This window comes from Anastrepha ludens, chromosome 4 (genome assembly GCF_028408465.1).
Source record: "Anastrepha ludens isolate Willacy chromosome 4, idAnaLude1.1, whole genome shotgun sequence".
Lineage (NCBI taxonomy): Eukaryota > Metazoa > Arthropoda > Insecta > Diptera > Tephritidae > Anastrepha > Anastrepha ludens.
Window position 1 is genome coordinate 14,042,331 of NC_071500.1, and position 26,118 is coordinate 14,068,448.

The following is a 26,118-nucleotide window of genomic DNA, read 5'->3' on the forward strand; positions in this document are numbered from 1 at the left end:
CTGGAGAATTTCTTCAAGTCATCCCCAAAGAGCACGCTAATGAATCTCAAGCGCCTAGCCTTCACCTCAAATGGGCAGCCGTGAAATGCACTATAACAACTTACACGCAAAGGCTCGAAATATCGTAGAAAGAATAATTGTCATCGTCCACTTATAATGATGCAGTTTCAAATATTAGACAATCTATATGTAGAGCACTAGTATAAAGTTTGTTCTTAGTGACAAATAAAATAAATTTTAAAACAAAACATTTGTAGTTTTCAATAAAATATGTATATTAATTATTTTTTTCTTGACAATGCTTCGAGGCTCTTATTTTCTACTTCTCTAACATTTGTTGTTTTATTCGATTTTTGGCCGCATTCAAACATTCCATGTTTCTATGGGGCCTACACGTTTCTTCCACGTCGGCTGCTTTTAGGTCGCACACATTTTCAAGTGCCGAACACATTCGTTGCATAATCGAAGCGAGATTGTCTAGCTTCTTATCTTGCTGTTCAAAATGCTGCAGACTCTTTGCTTGGAAGCGCTAGCTGCTCTTTACATTGCCTGTGAGCAACTTCGACAGTTTAACAGCTTACGGAAAGCGTTCGTTTTGTTTTTGCCTGTTCGTTATAAATGATAACGGTACTTTTATGTATCTACTCAAAATATGAGCAAAACAATATCATTTGTAGATCATTTAGCGAAGTTATGTTGAATAAACCGCAAGAGCAGCGCAGAAAATATTGTTGTGAAATTCAAAAGAGTTTTTAAAGTGAGTGATTAACTTTTATAATAATGAAAAAATTAAAAAAAATTATATGCGATATTTTTTAGCAAGGATTTAACTTTACGAAAGGGAATTTAAATTTTATTAGTTAAAAATATTAACCAGGTGAGTAATTTTCAAATTGCAATGTTGCTTTTGGGCAACCTTGGGCCATTGTGGTAATAAATATTTTTGTACTTTGTTATGAGACCGAAAGAGAAAGGAATGTCAGATGACGATATTGAGAGGATTGTTAACTTTGATTAGGATGCCTCTTCTGATGACGAAAAAGATAACAAGATGGATGACATTTCTGCACTGCTAGAGAAGAATTTGGAAGGGATCGTGCAAAGAGGGGAAACTGTAGAGATTGACCTTCTCGAAAATATGATAGCAGAAGAATGTGAGCCGAAATCTTGTGTGGCTGATAATTGGTTTGGAAAAGTTGACCCAACGACACTAACGTAGAGAAAAAGGTCATAGGTCACAACAAACAAATTTGTGTGCGCTGCAAGAACGCGCCATTGAGCTCAAATGCCCTGTTGAAGATATTAAACGCTATATTGGTATTTTGACGTACATGGGTGTTTTAAAATTGGGTCAACTGAAAATGGCATGGTCAAAAGATTTCCACGATAACACTAAACAATCCATAAAAGGCGATATGAACAATGACAAGTTGCACAAAATACGTCCTTTACTAGACAGTCTCAAAGAAAATTTTGAAAAGCTACCCCAGGAAGAACATCAAAGCATTAATGAACAAAGCATTGCGTTCAAAGGTATACATTCATGAATGTCATAATGAACATTTTAGCTTAAATTTTTACAGATCGATCGTCATTTCTACAATATAACCCTGCTAAGCCTCATAAATGGGGACTGAAAATGTTTACGCGCGCTGGAACCTCTGGATTACGACTTTACGTTGTATGCTGGTGAAGGTACCATTCCTGCTTATGGATTGGGCTTACCTTCGGATATAGTTTTATATTTGGCAGAAGGTCCTCCTAAGGACAAACATTTTAAGCTTTATTTCGATAATTGGCTTACGTCAGTAAGCCTTCTGATCTCGTTGAAAGAAATTGCCAGCTACTTTCAAATGCTGCGTTAACGATATGAAATGTGAAATCAACAATAATATCGCATGCGCCAAGTGGTTTGACAATAAGCCAGTTCAACTTATATCCTCGTGTGAAAGCATTGAACCTGTTGGTATATGCAACCGTTGGAATCCAAAGGAAAAAGCTTATATTGATGTTGCAAGACCTGCGATTGTTGCTTCTTACAATAAGGGTATGGGAGGAGTAGATTTGGCTGACATGCTCATGGAGCTCTACAATGTCAACCACGGTTGGTACATAAGAATCTTTTATTGGTGCCTCGGAACATCCGTCACAAATGCATGGCTATTGTATAGAAAGCATTCAAACTTGATAAACTCGAGGCAAAAGCATATCCCTCTGATAAAATTTCAAATAGAAATTGCTTTTGAGTTGCTTACTGCCACTACTTCGCTCGGAAAAAGGAAAGGCCGGTCATCAAATGTTGAAAAAGCTAGCTCGATAGTATCCCCGAGCTCCCAATCAAGCAGCGTGTCTTCACAACAGCCGAAATAGTACAGGTTCCAACCGAATCCTTCAGTCTCACAGCATTACGATTAAATGGAAATTTGGGTAGTCTTTAGTGAAAAGGGACGTTGCAGATTGTGCAAGATAGGAACCCCAATGTCCAAATGCCTTAAATGCAAAGTCCACCTTTGCTGTAATAACAATAGAAATCGTTTTTTGTCTTATCATACCTATTTTTTTCAAAATAAATAAAAATCATTAAAAGTTGTTTGAAAGAAAGAATTTGTTTATTTTGTATACCACCATTGCCCAAAGTTGCTCACAAGCTTCGTCAACAATTGGACCCTTCATCACGAAAATGCGCCGGCGCACACCTCTGCATTGGCCAAGATGGGGGTTCCGGTGCTTCCCCACCCTCCCTACAGCCCAGATCTGTTCCCTCCGGACATCTTCTTGTTCGCGCGCCTGAAAAGAAAGCTGAAGGCGATCCAAAAAACTGTAACAGCCGAATTGGACGCGATTCCGGCGGATGAGTTTAAAAAATGTTTCCTGCAATGGAAGGACCGCTACCAGCGGTGTATTGAAGATCAAGGGTCCTATTTTGAAGAATATTAGTTGTATAAGCCAGAAGGTTTAATAAAACTGCTTAAAAAAATAAGGCTCATTACTTTTCAATCAAACCCTCTATTCATCGCGTGAACTCTCTAAGAGCAGCTTGCTGACTATATAAAGAAATGTGCGTTTTACACATATGGCTTGTCATACATTCAGAAAGTTTGTATTTGATTATGCTGAAATAAATCAGATCACCGTTCCAGTTGAATGGAATGTTACTAAGGAAGCAATTAAGGACTGGCTTTATGCTTTTCTCAAAAGAAACCCAACTATTTCATTGCGAAAGCCAGAGAAAGTAAGCCTGGCCAGACTTTCGGGCTTTACGAAATCAGCTGTAGAAGAATTTTACTCAAACCTCAGGGCAATTTATGAAAAATACTCCTTCCAGCCAATGGTTATATGCTGGGTTGGGGGAAAAGAAATGTCGTATTTGTGATCGAAATTTGACGCTTTATTTAACGTATTTAGAATTATCCGATTCAAGTCAAATATGCACCGTTTTATTTGCAAACTCGTTGCCATTTAGAAAGTAACTTCATTATCCCCCCCTTTATAAACCTTTTTTTACTTTTTCCCCAACCCAATATTAAGATTAATTTCTAATACATAGTAACGATCAATTTTTAAAATCTATGTTTTTCTCGAAAAATATGCGAGAAATATGGCTTCGCAAAAAGGTGTCACAGGTGCACCACTTTCCCCTACTGTCGTCGGCTAGCGATTGGAGGATCTCGTTACGGCTTTGGACTTTAGTAGCAATAGGGTATGTTCAACAATGCATTATAATGCGCAACATACCATTTCAGAGTGAGCAGTGCGTTCAAAAATGCAAATATGGCAGTACTGCAAGTGCAACGCGTTCTTAAACGTCATTTTTGTATCAAAAGTCGTGCATCATTTGCAGCAAAAATTTTCATACTGCCAATAAATAAGCTAGTACAATGTCTGATGAAAAGTGGGTATTTAATTATTTATTTTAGCTTTTAATACAAAAATTGATGAAAAATACGATATTTAAACTTTATTTTATTATTCTTTTCTTGGTTTTAGTTATTACTTTAGTACATCGGAGATAAAATTACTGCTCAGAGTCCGACTGAGCATGGAGAACGAGTTCACGTCGGGAAGGAGTAAAAAGAGCGTGCTCTGGGCTAAGGTCGTAAATGAAGTAAAAAACGTTAATAAAGATTTAAAAATAGATAGAAACACGATTTTATTGTTTCAAAAAAAGACTTATTTTTGGGTATTTTCCGTTTTGATATTAAACTTTTGACAAGATATGTCCTTCTTTGAGGCTTTACACAGTTTTTTTTTTTCTTGAATTTAATAAAAGACTATCGGTTTTTTCCTCACATACATCGTCCATGACCAAACTTAGTAACAATTCCATTTTACTGCACAGCGCGTTCATAAATGCAACGAATCTATTTGCAATGTTTCAACAAATCTATCAGTTGCATGAATTGTTACATTGACAGTGCTGCCAGCGCTGCAAGTACTGCGCATTATAATGCGTTTCTGAACATAGCCATAGCGGTTGTGTGCGCGCGTGTGAGAAGGAGAGCAAACTGCCAAAGGTAAGCGATTAGGGGCTGTTAACTAAGCTGTTAACTAATTACTACTTTGTCTTACTGGTGTCTGATAATTATTTTTAATTGTATTTCATAAAAATAAGTAAATAATTGCTATTTGTGCTGTGCGCCTTTGGGTATCGCCTTTTTATTGGGCGCCCTTAAGGCCCCTTGAACAAAGTGAAAGCCAAGATTTACATTTTTTATAGAGAATAATTATTTTATTTATTTCATTTATCATTAAATTAAATTGTTGTGAAGTAAAAAAGTGTGTAGGAAACATTTTACATTTTATGTTTGCTGTTATAGCGATTAAATTGTTTTCTTGTGTTTTTTGTTACTTTTTTTTTTTTTGTTTTTTGCTTTTTGCTTTTATTGCATACAGACTTGTACATTTGTATGATAACAAGAATCAATCTTTTTTTAATTTACTTTCAGAAATTGTACAAAAATATAAGCGTTAATGCAATAGAAATACAAATACGATTACAATTAGGAATATATTTTAGAATTACAAATACAAACTTCTTTTAAGTAATAAACATATTTTTGATGAATTATCGCTTTAAGACTACAAAAACATACGCATACACGTACACACGCACACAGTGCTCAAAGTGCACAAAGTGAATAAGAAATTTTGCGCTTAATGCAGATGTAGAAAATTTTGGTGTCTAGTGAAAATGAGTGCACAAATACATATTTACCATAGATATTAGCATTACAAAGCTTTAATTTAAATCGCTTACTTTTACTTATACAAATTATTATGCTTCGAAGCTTAATAGAAGACAACTTAAGATATGCATAACTAAACTTAAATTATTCACAGCTTCACTGGTTATTGTTTGTTTGTTTGTAGTTTACTTTGCGGCAAAGCAACTAATATTTATACTATATGCATGTGTGGGTAATTGCTAATGCAATTAACAATTGCTGAACCTAACTTGGGTGTCTGTGTGTATGTATGTAATTACAGCAACAGAGTTCCGGTTGTCTCCGAACAGTACATACAGACTTTCATAGCTTCGCATTAGCTGGAGGAGTAATGCCGGCGTCGTCTAGCAGAAATAAACTTAAACCGCTTATTACTATGTATTTATAGGAAATTGTACAGTTAGGCGTCAGATAGAGGAATTCATATAAATAGCAAATCGCAAATCAAAAAAAAATAATTAAAAATAAAAGTGGCCAGATAATTGGAGCGATTTAGTTGCCAAAGTCGCAAATGGCAAACTTGAAACTTTTGCATGGGCCAGAATTTGCAGTTTTCAAATATTAACGGGAATTTTTTTTTTTGTTTTAAATTTAGCTTATTTTCAATTGCACAGTGTTCGTGGTTTGTTGTGGGCGTGGAAATACCAAAAAAAAAAAAAATTCGAAATAGAAAAATTACAAAATTTGATTTTGGAAAATTTCGTTTATCTACTAAAATCTTTTTTAGCAGCCTGAAAACTGGTGTTTTTTTATAAAAGTAATTGATAGTCATTTAAAGTAGTTATTGTTACAAAGTTTGTTGTAGAGGAAGAAAATTATTATCTACATACAAGTACGTGTGTATGTATGTGTTAAATGTATTAAAAATATCTAATTATACTGGTTTCACACATTCTTTTAATAGTAAAAAATAACTAGTTTTTTTACAATTATATACATTTTTTTCAAGTTTGATTTTTATTTGCGATTTCGCAATTGTTGTGTGTAATTAAATATTTGTTGTGAGTTGCAATTGCTGTTTTTGTTTTTCTTTTTTGTTACATTTTTATTTTCGCTTTTTGTTTCAGTTGGAGATTGTCATACATTTCCAGCATTATATGATTTCTTCGACTCATTCGCTGCTTTTAACATAACTTTAATTTTTTTATTTTTAATTATTTTTTCTTTTTTGCTCAATTATTAATTTTAGGTTTTTTTTTTGTTTTGCATTGTTTTATGCGCTTTTGAATTTTTAACGCATTTTTCATTTGGTATTTTAAGTATTTCGCTTTTTTTTGTGTTTAGTTTTCTTTTGTAGTTTGAAAATTTCTTTTAGCTCTTAAACTTTTTGAATTTCTTTTTGTGTGTTTGTGTTTTGCTTTTGTCCATATCGCCAATTCTAAACAGCTACGTAATACTCGTAAGTTCGATTTAAAGCTATTGCCGTTCGGCTTACAACTTTCGATATGAATTTTCCAATTTTTTTGTTTTATTTCTATGCATGTTTGTATGTATGTAAATCGAGTTTGCTTAAAAACAAGATTGGTGTTAATTTAACTATGGTTCGAAACCATTTTTCTGTTATCATTGTGTGTACTATAAAAATGATATTTTTGTAATTTTTAATACCTTCATTTTGTATTTGAAAAGCCGAAGAAAGCTGTGCGAGTGGTTCACTTGTGACTAACTTTCGAATTTTTTTATTTTTTTATAAGATTGTTTTTGTTTTTACTGAAATTCATGATTTTTTAAACACCAAAGATAATGCAAATGGAAAAAAGTTTTATAACCCATCTGAGAGTCGCGTTTCTTTTTATTTATTTAAAAATTATATTATTATTTAAGCTTAAAAAATACAAAAAATATAAAAAAATACATAAAAAAATATAAAAAAATAAATAACAAGAAAACTAAAAAATATAAAAAAATACATAAAAAAAATTTAAAAATATATAGTAAAAAATGTAAAAAAATGTGTAAACTTGAATACAAAATTTTTAACTTTATTTTTTATTTTTTTACTGAAAGTCGTGATTTTTTAAACACCAAAGGTAGAAAAAGTTTTATAACCCATCTGAAAGCCGCCTTTTCCTTTTATTTATTACAAAATTCTATTATTATTTAAGCTTTAAAAATATAAAAAAATACGTAAAAAAAATGTTTAAAAAAACTAAAAAAATATAATAAAAAATAAAAAAAAATACATAAAAAAATATTAAAAAATTAACAAAATATAATAAAAATATATAAAAAAATTTATAAACTTCAATACAAAATTTTTAATTTTATTTTTTTACTGAACTTCATGACTTTTTACACACCAAAGATAATGCAATTGGAAAAAAGTTTTATAACCCATCTTAAACCCGTCTTTTCCCTTTATTTATTTAAAAATTCTATTATTATTTAAGCTTAAAAAATATAAAAAATATAAAAAAATAAATAAAAAAAAATAAAAAAAAAATTTAAAAAAATATTAAAAAAAATATAATAAAAAATGCATAAACAAATTTAAAAACATAAAAAAAAAATTTTAAAAATATAAAAAAAATGTATAAACTTCAACACAAAAATTATTTTATTTTTAATATTTTTAGTGAAAGTCATGATTTTTTAAACACCAAAGATAGAAAAAGTTTTATAACCCATCTGAAACCCGCCTTTTCCTTTTATTTATTTAAAAATTCTATTATTATTTAAGCTTAAAAAATATAAAAAATATTTAAAAATACATACAAAAAATGTAAAAAAATTAAAAAAAAATATAATAAAAAAATACATAAAAAAAAATATATATCTAATAAAAAAATATATAATAAAAAAATATATAATAAAAAAATATATAACAAAAATGTATAAACTTCAATACACAATTTTTTATTTTATTTTTTTACTGAATTTCATGATTTTTTAAACACCAAAGATAATGCAATTGGAAAAAAGTTTCTTAAATCCGGCATTCGCCGGCATGCCGTTGTTAGTGTTGCATTTGTTTTTATTTATTTATTATTTCTATTGCAATTTTAGCTTAAAAAAAAACAAAATATTGATATTATTTTACAACCCATCTGAGAGCCTCGTTTCTTTTCATTTATTTAAAAATTCTATTATTATTTTCGCTTAAAAAATATAAAAAAATTAAAAACATAAAAACAAAAATAATACAATAAAAAAATATAAAAAACTTTAAAATAAATATTTTACTGAAATTCAGGATTTTTTAATCACAAAAAAATAAGAAAGAATAAAAAATAATAAGAAATAGGAATATTAAAAAAAAAATTATTAAAAAAAATTATTAAAACAAAATTTTTTTTCATTTTCAATAAAAAATTTGTTTATTATTTTATTATTTTTTGTGCGCGGTAATTCACTTTTGACTAAACTTCGCAATTTGTAATTTTCTCATATTTTTGTTTTTGTTTTTTTCTAAGTGTCATGATTTTTCAATCACCAAAGGCAATTTAATTGAAAAATAGTTAGAAAAATAAATCCGGCGAATGCCTCCGTTGCTGGTATTGCAGTTGTTTTTATTTATTAAACATTTCTATCCCAATTTAAGGTTAAAAAAAAAAATAAATAAATAATAAACTTTTTTATTTAATTTTCTAAACTTAAGCTAACTTTAAGCTTAAAAAAATAATAATAAAAAAAATATACAAAACAAATTAATTGTATATACTTTTCCGTAAAACTTTTTTATTAATGCTTCTAATTTTCGAACGATATTTTCTTCGGCATATCAGCACAAGTTTTTAAGTTCAAATAAAAAACTAAAAACAAAAGAAAAAAAAATAGAAAAATAAAAAAATTAAAAAAATGTTATAGACATTTCAATTAAAATTTGTTTATTATTTCGTTACTATTTGTGAATGGTAATTCGTTAGAGACTAATTTTCAAAATTTTTAGTTTTCTCATAAATATTTTCTTTTTGTGTTTTTTGAAAGTCAAGATTTTTTAACCATTAAAAATGCAATTCACAAATAATTTTATAACTCATCTGAAAGCCGCCAAGTCTGTTATTCATACATATACATTTCTATTGTTGTTTAAGCCAAAAAATATATATAAAAAAAATTTTTTTAAACAATAAAAAAAATTGTAAAAAATAAAAATAAAAAAATATGAAAAAAATAATAAAAAAAATATTCAAAAATAATAAAAAAAATAAAAAAAAATATTAAAAAATAATAATCTTATAAACAAATAAATTTTATAAACTTTTCTATACAAATTTCTTTCATTATTACTTGTGAGTGATAATTCACTTTTGACTAACCTTCGCAATTTTTATTTTTCTCATATTTTTTTATCTTTTTTCTGAAATGTTTTAAAGCTTTTGGTATTTGTTGGTTGACTTTCTGCGGCTTTAACGCTTTACTGTTCATCATTCACTCTCCACTGTTCACTGTTCACCCTTTTTTTTAATCACCAAAGGTAATGCAATTGACAAATAATCTTATAACTCATGTGAAAGCCGCCGAGTCTGTTATTCATACATATAAATTTCTATTGTTATTTAAGCCAAAAAAAAAATATATAAATAAAAAATAAAAATAAAAAAATAAAAATTAAAAAAATATTAAAAAATAATAATAAAAAAAATAAAAATAAAAAAATATTAAAAAATAATAAAAAAAAAAATAAAAATAAAAAAAAATATTAAAAAATTATGTAAAAAAAATATTAAAAAATAATATAAAAAAATAAATTTTATAAACTTTTCTATAAAAAATTCTTTTATAATTACTTGTGAGTGTTAATTCCATTTTGACTAACTTTCGCAATTTTTAATTTTCTCATTATTTTTTATGTTTTCTCTGATGCTATGATTCATAATTTTTTAATCTCTAAAGGCTATGTAATTGAAAAGTAAGTTTATAAATCAACCGAAAGTCTCGGTTGCAAACACTGCGTTTGTTTTCATTTATTTAATATTTCTAAATACTTTGATTTAAGCTTAAAAAAAATAATAAAAAATATATTAAAAAAATGTATAAACTTTTCAATACAAATCTATTTATTAATGCCGATAATTTTTTCGACATATCAGCAAACGTTTTTTTAGTTCAGATGGGTTTTTTACCAAAGATAAAATAGTGGAAAATTAGTATTAAAATTGTAAACAATAGTTTTTTTTTTGTAATTTTCTTTTTATAATATTTCTAACACACTTGTTGTAATGGGATCGGCGTCTTTATCTTCGAATTTTTAAGTCAAATATTTAAGTCAAAATATTTTAAGTCATCAGTTTTTGTAGCCATAGAAATTGCATTAGTAAAGAAACTTTCAAAAAATTGTTCACAACTTTGTATCGAAAAATTTAGCTTACTTTTGCAAAATATTTTAAGTCATATTTTATAAATTGTTTCATAACTTTCTATCAAAAATTGATTTTTTTTTTTGCAAAATATTTCAAGTCATACTTTTTTAGCTTTAGCTTTTTTTAAATTTTTGCATAGTAACAATATTTCTGAAGTCATATTTTTAGTCATCACAGCTATTCACATAAACGCGCAATGCATTACATACATACAATTTTAAAATCATATGCATGGAAAAAAAAAACAATTTTAAATAATTTTCATAGCTTTTCATCAAAACAAATTTTTTTATATCTTTTTCTGCACCACCACTACCACTTCGCCCACTTTCTTCAGCCTTTTTAAAGAAAATTTATTTACGGAATGTTTGCGAAAATCAGTGGAATTACTTAATTTGTGTTTTTCTCTTGCGCTGCTCTACATGTATACAGGTTTTTGTAAATATGTTTGGGCTCACATATTTCTTCCTAATTTCTGCTCAATTCAGAAGTACACAAAACTACACTTTTTACAAGTATTTTGTTATTATGGTATATTCCCTTTGCTACGTTACACTTTGTTAGTTTACACGACGATAAAAACATCTCATCACTACTACCTAACATACATACAGGGTTGCATTGTTCACAGGTATGTAAATACTCACAAATTTGTTACTTTTTAATTAAAAAATCGCTATCTACATAAATTTAGCTGTTCATATTATTTTCTGTTGAGTAAGTATAGAAAATAGTGGATTCGTATTTTATTTAAATGTTGCCATTTATTTTCTATTTTTTTTTTTTTTTTTTTTCAATTAATAAATATACCGATTTTTTGAAATTCTCGTTATTAGTTATAGTGGCCGATTTTTGTATTTAGCATTCGTTAGTTGCTGCTTAAATCATTAGCGTGTAGTGGCCACAATTTTGGCTCAACGATTTGCGCTGAATGTTGGAATTTTTAGTTTTTCGCTGAATGCAAAAATTAAATATTTCAATATTTTTTGCGTATGAAAAACTGTGTATGTTTACAAAAGTTAATAAAATGCCAATTTTAGTTCCTCAATCACCTTCTTTTTTTTGGATTTCAGTGGAATACATCCGTATGTGAGTATGCACCTACATAAATATGTATTTATGTCAAAACGAAAACGAAAAGTTAGATTAGGCTATACCGGCTGGCCGAAGTCACGCAGCTACTATCTTGGTCCATAGCGACCCCAGATCAGTGTCCTTTTTTATGCATCACTCGCGTACTATTCGCGAATTTTAGCAGTCACTCAAGCTCCAGTTCAGCGATAGATTCTAGTCTCTCAAAATTGAGAGCACCCAGGTGGCATAGTCTAGCTTTCGAGCGAGCTGAACAGTAGCATAGCTGCTGCTACAGCGTTTCTCTTGTACCCAGCCCATTATAAATATATATAATTGGCGCATACACCCTTTTTGGGTGTTTGGCCGAGCTCCTCCTCCTATAAGTGGTGTGCGTGTGTCTTGATGTTGTTCCACAAATGAAGGGACCTACAGTTTCAAGCCGACTCCGAACGGCAGATATTTTTTATGAGGAGCTTTTTCATGGCAGAAATAAACGCGGAGGCTCGCCATTGCCTGCCGAGAGGCGACCGCTATCACAAAAATGTTTTTCTTAATTCCGAATGGTAGTCACGCACCAACCCATTCGGCTACGGCGGCCGCCAATTGCTTACCACAAAAAACGAGAAAAATTACAACAATTCATAAATGTCGCATTTTCTTTCTATTTCGTAATTAGCTTCAAAAGTAGGCACTCATTTGCATACAGCGAAGAACTCTCTTTAATTTCCACGTTAGTCGGTTCTACGTTACCAAAACGACCCGGACTTATAGCCGGCCAAGGACTGTCACTCCAGCAGCATTCCCCATATGTAAGTATGGGGAATGTTTATGCTGCTACAATAACAATAACCCTTTAATGGCCAAAAAACCGTGCCTTATTAATTTTTTTTTTTTTTTTGTGTTTTTTTGTCAACTTAGCTCTTTTAATAGTTTTTTGTATTTTATTCTGGTGTTTAACATCGAAACTACATTAGTTTATATACCACTATATCTCGAAATTTTCGCATAGAATTTCTACTCTACACAATACAATCACACATCGAATTGCTACTCTAATATTTGCAACATCCATTATTGGAAATATTCACTTTTCGCTATTTTTGGCATCTAAACAGTTATGTTTTAGTTTTTTCGTATTAAAATTTATCCAATGTTGGTATGCACGCATGCATGTGGTTCTCAATTCACGGTTTGCTATTACATTAAATATTTTCGTTTAACTTTTGCTTACTTAGTTTGTATGCTTTGATAAATTCCCTCATTTTTTTTATTGGTATAAGACAATTACGATAATTAATTACATTAAATTTCTAAAACTGCCCACACAAACATTACACATACATTTTTATAGACTAATTTCTTTGTTATACCTACGACGTTTGCACCTCTTTGCATATACAGAAGTGTTAGACAAATATAAATTAGGAAAACTAAATCTAAATGTGGCATTATTATGGTGTTGCCATATAGTTTTTGGAGACTGCAAAATGCAGCAAGTGTTCAAATGTGTTTTAGGTGCGTCAGTTGGTGTGTGCTACGCAGAGGTTTACGCATGCGCAATGCGCAATTTTCATTTTTGGTGATTTTTAGTTAAGTTTATTTAATTAATTCATTTTTGAAATGTTTTAAAGCTTTTGGTATTTGTTGGTTGACTTTCTGCGGCTTTAACGCTTTACTGTTCATCACTCACTCTCCACTGTTCACTGTTCACTCTTCACTTCTCACAATTTCCGTTTGCTTTTTCGTTTGATTTTCCTATTTCCATTATTTCCACTCTTCACGCCATTTACATTCTCTTCCCTTGACAGTCTTGCCCCGCTACCACAACACTACAGCAACAACTGTTGTTCACTGCCACTCGCATGATGATGGTGATGGTGGTGGTGATGATGATGGTGGTGATGGTGATGATGGTGCGGCTCTCCGTTGACGGTACGCAGCGCATTCGCCGTTGCACGTTGACAGCATTCATCGCTTTGCGGCAGTTCATTGTCGCACTCCTCCTGCTGTTCTTGCTGTAATTGTTGCTGCTGTTGCTGTTGTTGTTGTTGCTGTTGTTGCGCTACCACAACACTGCAATCGTGCTGCTGCGTGCGCCGCAGTGTGCCTGACATGTAGTCGAGCGTCTTCTCGATGGCGCGCAGCCGTTTCTCCAGCGAAGTCGTCGCGAGAATGTCAACCTGTGGAACAAAAATGAAATATTAATATTTGTATGAGCGTGCACAAATGGGAAGTGTTTACCTTTAGTTGTTGATTGAGCGGCAACAACGCAATGATCCACCAAGCCCACGCCGGCCCATCGGCAATTGTCTCCCAGTTCTCTTCCACTCCCGGCATTTCGCCTAGGCTTTGCAATATCTCCTGCTTCAGTTCGGTGCTGAGGCTCTCGAACCATTCGATCGCTTTCGCCAAAACGATTGCGTGCATGTTGTTCACCACCTTCACCATCTCATCGGGTATCGTCTCGTCATAGATGTACTCCACTTTAGCTGTTTCATAGCCGTCCTTCTCGTTGCGCGCCAAAATCTTGAAACGTTTACAGCCCACCGTACTAAGTATCGAACAACCGTCGCCGAGCAACACACAGTCACGTATGTCGAGCATTGTGCCGACATCAAAGTAGCGCGATTTACCGCTATTCGGCTGCACTATGCCGAATTGCTTCTCACCCGATTCGACAGCGCGTCGCACCATTAGCCGGTAGCGTGGCTCGTAGACAAACAGCGGGCAGGGTACATACGGAAAAGCGGTGGTGCAAATGAAGACCGGCACCGATGGCTCCAAATCGATCTCCTGTCGGAAACGTTTCTCGTAGTGTTCTGGAATGAATCGTTTCATTGCGGCTTCAAGAAATTGGGTCACTGGCCGCTTGGCCACAATGAAGGGAACAGGCGAGGATGAGCCCTGATACATGGTATTAACATTTGGTTCCACAAGTGGCGACATGCACAATGGACACGAGGAGGTGTAATCCATGCAACGATCCAAGCATACCCGGCAGTAGGTGTGACCGCATGGCGTCACCACCGGCTTCCAGAACGTGCGGCAACACAGCACACAATCAAAATCACTGGCATCCACCAGTCCGGCTGGCACTTGCAACAGTTGCTTCTGTGGCGTACCATTTGCCAAATCGAGCTCTATCAAAATACGTGGAGAGAGAGAAGCAATTTAGTTAAACACGATTTTCAGCTGGACCAGTTGGCAAATACTTACTTTTCAGCCGCTGTAGCTCCTGCTGCACCCTATCCAAGGTATTACGAAAGAGCGCGCTGTAGTGCATCTCCTCCAGTGTCGCGCTTAGTGTGGGCACCAATTCCGTTTCTTTCTTCGACCATTTCCGGCGGAAATGCTTGCGTGATGCCTGTCGCCGCAACTCAGTATCGAATTGTTTCTCCATACCCGAATAAATCGAGAAACGCTTGTCCAAGAGCGTGCCACCGATGCCCGAAATATACTCGGAAATGTTAGCGCCACTGCGACCGTCATCATCAACAACACCACCGCCAGCGATGGTAGCATCCATTGCGGTCAAATAGTCGCTATCGGCGATAATATCACATTTACTGTCGTACGGTATAAATTCGTCATCGAATGAACTCAGATGATCGCCGTTGGCATTGCTGAGCAAAGCGATTTGTTTGCGTCGGCGCAGGTGTTGTTCTGCCGCAAGCAGTTTGTAGGGGACTGAGGCAGTGGTGGCGCCTGAGCTGAAGGTACGCTGAAGCAGCGATTTACTTTTTGGAGTTTGGGCGAGAAGTTTCTGCAAATTCTGCAAAAGTAGATAATAGATTAGTTACATATAATATGAAGAGAAGGGAAGTGGGGTGTACAGTTACATATGTATTAGGCCGGGTCGATTTGTGGGAAGGCAAAAAAATCGCCCATTGCTCTGTGAAAATCATATTCTAGGGATCAAAATAAGAAACTTTGCCGAAGGAACTATACCTCTAAAACGAATTCGGATGTCTCCCAATTTGGGTCGAAATTTTAGTGTCTTTTGTGGGGAGGCAAAAAAATCGCCCATTGCTTTGTGAAAATCATATTCTAAAATCGAAATTTTTAGTTTCTTTTCTCATGTAAAGGCCAAAAATGGTGATATTTTGAAATGATTGTATGGGGAACCCCCCAGGGGAGTTCCAGGGGGTGTGCCACTGGCATGGGTGGATCGGCCGTCCAAAGTTAGTGGGGGTCGGTCATACATTTGGACTCGATTGGAGCACTCTAAATGGGTCAAAGTGGGATTTTTCGTTCGACCAAAATTGGAGGACATCAGAATTCGTTTTAGAGGCATGGTTCCTTCGGCAAAGTTTCTTATTTGGATCCCTAGAATACGATTTTCACAGAGCAATGAGCGATTTTTAAATCGATCCGCCCTATTATGGCTGCAATGTATATATTTTCTGAGTAAATATTTTGATTGGCATATTCGTTAGTGCAATACGCCTTATTTGAAGATGATGCATACTTCTATGCTTCCCCTTCGATACAAGGCGAATCTATTGAATGGGGTATAGGTAAATCAGCCGGTTTATGTTTTTTCTTTCGCCATGTTCATGTGGCTGTCAGCCGTCAGAGTGAAACACGCCGAATTCATTTTTTGTTTTCTACTTTGTCAATACTTTTCTTTGACAATAAAAAGTACAAAAATATTGTTGTTGATCTAGTGCCACCAGCTTTAATAAATGCGGCTTGCTTCATTATAAAAACTTTTATTGACGGCTTGAAAATTCACAGAATTCTAGACTGAATTTTTTGAAATATATATATTTTTTTAATTTTTTTTAAATTATTTTTTACTTATTTATTTATAATTTTCATAAAAGATCTCACGCTTCTCGAATTCCAATATAAGTTAAGTGCATTGCACATTTTTGTACTACATTCCACCTGACACAGCCAGAATTTTGCACTTCCATCCATGTAAATATGCAGAATTTTCTCACGAAACTTCATCTTCCCATAATCTTTCCATTTCTTCAAAACCCTCTCCTGTCTTACCTTTGCGAGATCATGTTGAAATAGCTCCGAGCTGGTGAGCTGTGCATCCTTATCGAGACTGATGGCTAAGCAGTTGTCGTAGAGTGCCTCATCGCAACGGCCAAGATCGCACAGGGCCAGCGCACGTAGGTAGTGGGCCTACAAGAAGAAAGAAAAAAAAAGAAAAATACGTCAATAAAAACGCCAACACAGTACTCATTTTGTGCATTACCTTCGCTGAGGTATAGCGCGTCTTCAACGAGTTCTCAACGTCGGCCAACGAACTTTGGAAATGATTTAGTTTGCGTAGGACTTCGGCACGAAGCAGTAAACTCTTGAAATTTGCGGGCGCTGGAAAGAGCAGAGGAAAAGAAAGAAGTTAGTAAGTGCATTATTGGAAAGGAGAAATTTTGTAAACTTGGTATTGGAAGGAACAGTTGAAGTGCTCAGAGATTTTTTAATAATTTTTTAATATTTTTTTTTTTTTTTTTTTGAAATTTTTTAAATTAAAATTTTAAATTTAAATAAAAAATATCCAATGCACGCCGGCAACTTCGACAAATGCGCTAATTTAAGGCATTCTAATTTTTCACTTTTAACCATATCTGCATATTACCAGGTATATACCTATGAAATGAGACTTTTTTTCAATTTCTATTTTTTCACTTTTAACCTGGTATATACCTATGAAATGAGATTTTTTTGTTCAATTTCAAACGTTTATCAACAAAAAATGGTTACAAATTTAATCTTCAAAATATTAGCCATCACTAGCGACACATTTTTCCCATCTCTCAAGCAATTTGTGGATGCCGCGCCAAAAAAATTGGCACGAAATTCGACATTTTTAAGAGCGACAAAAATGCATTGTTGTATGAAACGTAACAAACAATGAACTGAATATTGTTGATAGATGACAGACGACAAAACAAGACATTTGGGAAGGTTTAAAAATACTCCTAGCGACATCTATGGAATAATAGCGGAGAGTCTCATTTCATAGGTATATGCCTGGTATATCCTTTGCAATCCTCAATTTATCCTTGATTCTTAAAGCCAAATAATGAGCATACGATTCCTACGTTGGAACTCAGTTTAAACAACAAATAATTATTGCTATATGGAAGAAGTATGAAAAAAAGTCTTAAAAAATATACGTTTTTGGTGTGAGAACATATAAGAAATTAATACTTTGCATAATTGCTTTCTCGAATAAGAAAATAAGCGATTTTTTATTTTTAATTTTTTAACTAAGCTGAGTAATTTTTTTAAGTCAGCTAGGTACCAGCGCTCAAGGGAATAAATATAAGAAAATGAGAGAGTAGGCGAGATTGCTAAGGCAGGCTCACGCTTGGCTAGGATGACTACGTCGAACATATATTCCTCACTATCACTTTTGAAAACGGAACTAGACGAGGAACTAACTCTGGAAGCACAGCCTCCTGGACCCCCCATAGGATTGCCCAAACAATGCTAGAACTTTGCAGCACGCAAACAACCAACTTTATTCTCTCACTCCCAAGATAAGAAAATGTAAAATATTGGTTGGAGTACTGACGGGACATTGTCTCACTCCATATCACGCAGCTAAAATGGGATTGGTCCAGAATGGCGCTTGTTACTTGCGCGAAGAAGAAAGAGGTATGTTAGAACACCTCTTTTTCCGCCGCTCTGCTCTAAGCAGAATTCGCTACAACTGCCTGGGATCGATGTACATACTTTTCATCTTTGAAGGGAATTGCTGAGAAAAGTTTAAACTGTTTATTAAAACACGCAAAGGCAAGAATCACGAACTATGTTGAACACGACACCAACAACACTGGTAATATTAGGAACTCTTGAGGTCTTTGTGCGATCTATTTGGAACAACCAGATATACCCAACTGAACCTAACTGAGCTGAAAATAATTGTTTTTTTAAACAAACGCTTTAAATTTTACACGTAAGGGTATGTCTTTCAAGAGTAATTTAAGTGTTTTATTGTTTAATTTAATTGCAAATAAATAAGAATTTGGAAAATCTGATTTTTTCCTTTCATTGGCAAATGATTTTATGACGATATAGTTTTCGGTCATATAGGACCACTTAAGGTATCAGGTGGCCCTAATTAATCACCCTATCGAAAGATTTATAATTTATAGAAATGGTATCGTACGTCAATCATATTTGACATTTGTCAACCAGGCAGCTTCAATATATAAACAGACAAGCAAAGGAGCAAAAGATCAAAATAAAAATTGCCGTCACCCAAATATTTTGTTTTTCTTTAGTAAGAAAGTTATTCAGAAACAAAATTGTATGATTAATTCTGTGTATTTAATTTCTTAAATTCATAAAATAAATAATTAATGCCAAAGTGAACGAAAAAAAAAATAAAAAATTTAAATATTTATTTTTTGGAGCAGCCCCAAAACGCATCACTTTTAACGAAAATGCCACGATAATGATTTAATTAAGGCCAATTTAAGTGGAAATGTCAAAAAAGCAAACACACGGTTTTCCACACAAACGGCACGCACACTGCGCTACTTTGTGCTGTCCCTGCAGGGAAAAATACTATCAGTTCACTTTTCAGCTCAGTCAGTTTGTGTTCTGCCTTTTTTCATATTAGCAAGTAATTTTTAAAAATTAAAAAAAAAGAAAAATTATTTCGATGTTCTACAAAATGTCATGCATCAGCAAAATCATTTCATACCAACCAAATAAATTCTGGTCCGATATATTGCTAAAAGAACCACTTTTAGACCAGTTAGAATAAAATGTCAAAACAGACATCCACTTCATTCGATTCCAAGCTTTTAAGGTATTCTATTTCATATTAAAAGTTTGCAAAGAATTCGCGTTTTCTTAAAATTAAATGAAACCTCTTTCCGGTACTGTAATTTGTTAAACGTTTAAAAATGTATGCAAAAATATGTATAATGTATCCTATAAAAATTAGAGAAAATTATTTAAAGAAATTAATAAAAAAATAAAACTTAAGAACTTAAGGTATTCACTTTCAAAACATAAATAAAATTAATGCTATTTAAATTTCGGATTCATATTTTATGGGTCCGGTTGCTCTAAAGATTTTTCTGCAAACTACAGGTATATACCTATGAAATGACACTTTCAGCTATTAGTCCATAGATGTCGCTAGGAGCATTTTTAAACCTTCCCAAATGTCTTGTTTTTTCGTCAACAATACAGGGTTGCCAATATTCGACGGACCCATCTGGCAACCCTGCCATGACATACTGCGTTGGAAGCGTCAGTCCAAGAATACTTTTACCAACAGTAAACGCCACGCGAGCGCTCCCAAATTGTTGAAATTTACATTCAACAAAAGAAGTCAACTGTGAAAACTCAACGTGCGTAAAAAAAATTAAATAATGTGAACAGTGCGCCTTCTAAGAACACCATTAAACGTTTGTACGAAAGGTTTTCACCTGGTGATGCTCTTTCTAATCCAAAGAGGCCAAATCAAAACCGAGCAAGGCGATCGGATGAGAATATTGCTCTTGTACGGGCCAGAGTTGAGACGTCGCCAAGGACATCCCAAAACCGTTCTCAACAGTTGGGCATTGCTCGGACCACTTTACAACGAATTATCCGCATTGATTTGCATTTATTCCCGTATAAGATTCAATTGACGCAAAGATTGTTGCCTGCGCACAAGCCTCGTTGCATGGAATGGGCCCAAAGAGTCATCGAAATCCGTCGAATATGGGCAACCCGTATTCAGTTCATTGTTTGTTACGTTGTTACCGCAATGCATTTTGTCGCTCTTAAAAATGTCGAATTTCGTGCCTTCAAACTACGATTTGCGGACATCGTTGATTTTCTGTTATCAACTGAAGAAAAACGCTTCTCAAGCTCATCAAATGCTTACAGAAGCTTATGGTGGACATGCTCTAAGTGGAGCACAGTGCTTCAGGTGGTTTGAAAAATTCCGAAGTGGTGATTTTAGCGTGGAGAACGAGGACCGTGGCCGGCCACCGAAAAAGTTAGAGGACGCCGAATTGCAAGCATTGTTGGATGAAGATGATGGTCAAACGCAAGAAATGAGGGCAGAGCAGTTGGGAATGACACAAAAAACCATTTTCAAACGTTTGAAAGACATGGGCATGATTTTAAAGGTCGGAAGATGGGTGCCGCATGAACTGACTGAAAAGCAGCAAGAGAACCGAAAAACCACTTGTGAAATGCTGCTCTCCCGGTTCAAAAGGTAGTCTTTCTGCATCGAATCGTTACGGGTGATGAAAAACGGGTGTATTTCTCCAATCTTAAAAGTAAACGATCATATGGTCCTCCCCGCCACAAGCCAAAAACAACGGCCAAACCAAATCGCTACGGCCGCAAGGCAATGCTGTGTGTTTTCTGGGATAAGCGTGGTATGATTTGGTACGAGCTATTAAAACCAGGTGAAACAGTTGACGGTGCACGCTACCAACGACAATTGGCCGATTTGAACAGCGCTATACACCGAAAACGCCCAGAATATGCCGATCTGCGTCACAAAGTAAGTTTTCTTGCTGACAATGCACCGCCACATCGAACAAGAGCGACCCGGGAATTGGTGGAGACGTACGATTGGGAACCGCTGGTGCGTGCGGCTTACTCACCAGACTTGGCGACTTCCGATTATCATTTGTTTGCATCGATGGGCCACGCACTTTCCGAGCAGCGCTTCAATTCTCACGAAGATGCCAAAACATGGCTCGATAATTGGTTTGCGGCTAAAGACGGCCAATTTTTTTGGCGCAGCATCCACAAATTACCTGAGAGATGGGAAGAATGTGTCGCTAGCGATGGCTATTATTTTGAAGATTAAATTTGTAACCATTTTTTGTTAATAAACGTTTGAAATTGAAAAAAGTCTCATTTCACTACTTTTTTAGGCCTGGTGTTGCCAAAGAAAGACTATTCAACCGGATCGTTTGAATTTTTTATATATAGTTCACAACATCAATGGCAATCCCCCGCACTAGAATTATATTATTATTTCAATTATTATTAATTTTTTTTGTATTAAAGCACTGAAAAAGAACCCCAATTTTAGAATGTCAAGTTCAAAACCGCAGCATTTTGTAATTTTTTTTTTTATTAGAGTGCGCGACATAGCTGCAGTCATACTGATAAATAATCTTTTTGGTTTTTGTGTTTCAGATAAATAGAAGAGCCAGAATGGATCACGCCGTCCAGGTCCAATTTTGCGGCAGGGTCAACTTCAGCGCCGTTTTTTTAAATTAAAAATTAATTAAAACTTTTTTTTTTTCATTTTTGTATGTAAAAGAAGTCAAATAAAAAGCATAAAAAATTAAAAATCGTTTTTCATTTTTTTTTATTGTAAAAAACAGTATGCTCAATTTTCGAGCTTTAGACCACCGGTACCCCTTAGTTGTGACAAAATAGTTAATATTAAATATATTGATATGTAATGAATAATGAAATAATTACTATGGAAATGGTGTGAAATAATTATATATTCCTTTTGACGCGTAAAAGCTTAAACTGAGCTAATGCAACAACGTAATAAATCCGCTCCCCTAATCTTACTGACTTGTGGGGCGACGATAAATATAAAGTGCATAAATTTCATGCAAATATTAAATAATTTTCGCTTGTATTTGATGGACCTCGATAGAGAATATTCTTCTGCATAATCCTTCAAACAACGGCGATGCCTTAATGTATCCACAGACGAGTCTCAAGTCTTCTTATCTAAAGAAACAATCAACCATTTTGTGGCAAATTGACCTTTTTGCTACTGGCACCATTCTAGACATTAACGAACTAGCATGATTTCTCCCCTTAAATACCAGTATCTGAACTAGAATGTTTCTAATACTCGCTTGGCTTTTCCCTGCAGTGCTTGAACTAGCCAAATATGACAGTCCTACGCACTCACACACACACACACACACGCACTCAAATCGCCAAGTGAATGCCCAACGCTTATGACTATATTGCAGAAAAATACTTATGTGCTGTCAATATTTGAATGGCTGAAACCGAATATGCCACGCCGTGCGCGAGATGAGGTGTGCGCCTTCGCCCGCTTGACGCGCTGCCAACAAAAATGCGAGCAGCCGCAAAATGTCGAGGAAAAACAAGCAAGAAAAATAATGATACCGAGGCCACACTGGGGTACACATGGGTACTTATGCTTACGAAATATTATATTGACATAATCCATTTCGCACTTATTACACTAATCATAGACAAATTTGTTGTAAACGTAAACAATTAAGGCGCTCATATGCGCCTCTTGCCGCGGCAGCGCCTTAGAAAATATTCAAATTTATGCCTGTCCACGCGCCATTTAATACAACTTAGCGAGGGGAGCGCGGCGTGCGGCGTACGGCATGCGCCGTCAGATACAAAATAAATATTGTATGCCGCAATGCAACGTTGGCAAAGGCGAGTGATGTGGCAAAGGCGCGCGATGTTGCAACAGGCGACATTTGCTAAGGTAAAATTTGCATTTAATTTTATTTTTTCGCTACTTTTTTTTTTGTTTTTGTTTTTTGTTTTTTTTGTAAACTATTACTTATGTATTGCGTTGTTATTTGCATTACATTTTGCTTGCTATCAAGCGGCCGCGTGTGCGCGCGCCTCTTGGATGCGGGTGTGCGAATTTGCAAATTGGCGCAATCAGCGATCAGCATGACGTCGACAACGTCCATTGTTATTGTGGATGCCACAGCGCTTGTTTTCCTATAATTGTTTTGTATTTCGTTTATTTCGGTATTGCTGTTGTTGATGTTGTTGTTTGTTAGCGCCACCCATTGCCAGCATTTACAGCACAGCAATTGCCAATTGCCATTTGCCAATTGCGCGCAACCAATGTGGCCCTTCGGGTCGCTTGCCGCCCAACCGCCTATCGGATTGCTGCTGCTGCAATGAATATTACGTGGGGAGGCTTATTGCACAAGCGATTGCCGCATGCCTCGCTGCGCCGTTGAGTGGCTTAGTTCGTTGTGGAGCCGTGCGGCTGAGGTTGGGCTGGTTGTGTACGATGAGCCCTATTTGTGTGTTCGTGTACGTATTTGCTTTGGTGATGGCTCTTTGCATATGTAAATATTTATTATTTGTATTTTAAGTTGTCACTTAGGCATCAATTGCATATGCGCGGCGGCGCTGCCTTTGAGGAACTCAATTGGTTTCTTGGCGATTCTACTGTTATTTAAGAAACTTTTTGTATTATGTATTTGCCTTTGGTGGCGGCGCGGCACCAGTAGAAAAGACAAAATGAATTATTGGCTTATGCGTGTATGTGTGGGTACGTGATTGTGTGTGTGTGATTGTATCAATGTGCTTGTTTGTGCACAATTTCATGCAAATGCGAGTATTTTTATGCAAATCGAGTGCGCTTCGTTTACGTAATTACAAGAAAACAGTCTATAAAGGCATTTGCAATGCGGGAATAATTTCTAAAATTTGAATGATTGCAAAGAACATATGGGCACACATACGTAGGTAGGTTTACCTTGGCGAAAACAATTAAATATGCAATGTATTCGAGAAGAAGCGCAACGATTGCGAAACAAAGTAATTGGAATTTTTGATTTTTTTTTTTTTTGTGATGTTGTTTTTTAATCCTTGATTTTATATATTTTTAGATGACATTTTTAAGTACAACTCATGAACTACTGTGTCCAATGACATTTTCACATTACGTAAACACAAAAGGAGTAGTGCTGTAAATGCGCAGCATCTTCATTACGTAGCACATGGGCGGGAAAGTCCCGAGCCTAACACATAGACGGCACTAGTTTTACTGCATTCACCTCGTTTTCAGTTAGTACTAACCTTAAAAAGACAGCTGTTGAAATCTCATGATATTCTATTCATTAGTTCGTGAGTTATTTGGTTAAGAGTGACGACACTTTTGCTATTTTCAAAATAATGGATCAGAAAGAATTTCGTGTTTTAATTTTACACTGCTTCTTGCTGGGGAAAAAATGGGGAAAAAATCCCGCTCAAGCGAAGTAAAGGCTTGAAAAGTGTTATGGCGACTCCGCTCCATCAGCAACATCAATAAAATGATGGTTTGCTGACTCCAAGCGTGGTCGTAGAGACACCGATGATGCGCAACACAGTGGACGTCCAAATGAGGCGGTAACCAGAAAACTTAAAAAAAAAACAAAAAAAACCACAAAATCGTTTTGAATGATCGAAAAGTAAGTTGCATGAGTCAGTTGACATCGTCAAGATATCAAAAGCATGTTTTGGCTTTATATTGCTTGAGCATTTGACTATGAGGAAGCTCTGTGCATAGCAACCTATGAGCAATAGCTTCAGAGCAAGTGTTCTTCAAGGCAGGATAGGCATAATGAGGACGCCAATGATTCCCATGGTAGCCACATGCTGACCATAGCCGTTATGCCCTGTGATCACACCAACCAGTACTCTCAGGTCCTTTCTACCAAATTTTTGGGAGAAAAATCGTTACTTTCCTGTTTGGTTCTTTCACAAACCTCTTGGCTACTCTGCAGTAGTCCAATTCCGACCAACGTCATCTATGTGAAGACGTCAGGAATTCGTCAATACACAGTTGAATCAATGCAGAATTGACACATAGAAAGGGTGCAGGGCCTAGTGGCATGCTTGCAGAGCCTTCATTAGCCAGTTTATCAGACAACTCGTTCCTTGTAGAACCACAATGGCCAGGCACCCAGTTTTGTCTAACATTCACCGACCAACTTCGAAGCACAGCATGAGTTAGCAAGAGTTGTTAGTGCAGTTTGACTGTCACTACAAACTCCAATACTACTACCCCGCCACTTCATCCCAATTAGTCAGTAGGATACATTCAAGATGGCATAGATTTCCGTTAAAGACACATGGCTACGTCTTGTAGCGTAGGTGTCATTAGTGTCTTCCTCTAAGTACCATCCAGATCCGCTACCATCCCTAGATTTGGATCCATCGTTGTAGGAAGGGTGTACAAAGTGTGTTGAATTCCCGTTAATAGGCTCTATGGACTTAAGCATTGATCTCTATCTGGGATCAAGACATCCTACTTCTGACCGAAGCTATCGTAAGGCACCCGATTGTACGCTGACATCGAGAACAGTGTGCATTGCTCCGACAACTGGTGGCATATCTGACAGTGGCCAGTGTTTTCTTCATTTCTCTCAGGCTCCGTTTAACTTGAATCTGTTCAGGATGGCATTAAAAGAATCGTCATCGTGATACCCGACCACACACTTCTCTGTAAATGTGATTAGAGGTTTTACTCTGGAATTCACCATAATTAAGCAGCCTTCCACCAGACTACAGAGGCGTATCTAATAATGGGTCTAGTCAGGTTGAAATACATACAACCAGTGTACTATTGCCGGCCTTGGACCCCATGCCTTGCCGTAGGTTCTCTTACACAGCCAGCAGACTTTTAGTGTTCGCAAGACCTTCCGCTCGACGTGCGTCTTCCGGGTCAGCTTACTTTCCAGGATTACCCCTAAGTATTTGACCTCAACAGACAGTTGCAGTGTTAGCAAATAATCAACCAATATTGCCAATATAGATGAAAGCTGGCATTCAAAGGC

The 26,118-nt window shown here is 34.9% G+C and overlaps 1 protein-coding gene across 5 annotated transcripts in view; it reads right to left on the bottom strand.

Moving 5' to 3' along the window:
- Positions 1-4,557: 4,557 nt before the first annotated feature.
- Positions 4,558-26,118, bottom strand: part of LOC128861531 (uncharacterized) — a 122,840-nt gene continuing 101,279 nt past the window's right edge. For 4 of the 5 annotated variants that reach the window (XM_054099729.1, XM_054099726.1, XM_054099728.1 and 1 more), the window contains 5 exons: positions 16,815-16,933; positions 16,604-16,741; positions 14,819-15,374; positions 13,844-14,742; positions 12,589-13,782 (listed from right to left, as the gene is read on the bottom strand). In XM_054099729.1, the coding sequence (XP_053955704.1) occupies positions 13,432-13,782; positions 13,844-14,742; positions 14,819-15,374; positions 16,604-16,741; positions 16,815-16,933 (2,063 nt within the window). In that variant the 3' untranslated portion in view covers positions 12,589-13,431. Of the gene's footprint in view, positions 6,734-12,588; positions 13,783-13,843; positions 14,743-14,818; positions 15,375-16,603; positions 16,742-16,814; positions 16,934-26,118 lie in introns of those variants that run through there. The other variant, XR_008454385.1, reaches the window with a different exon arrangement.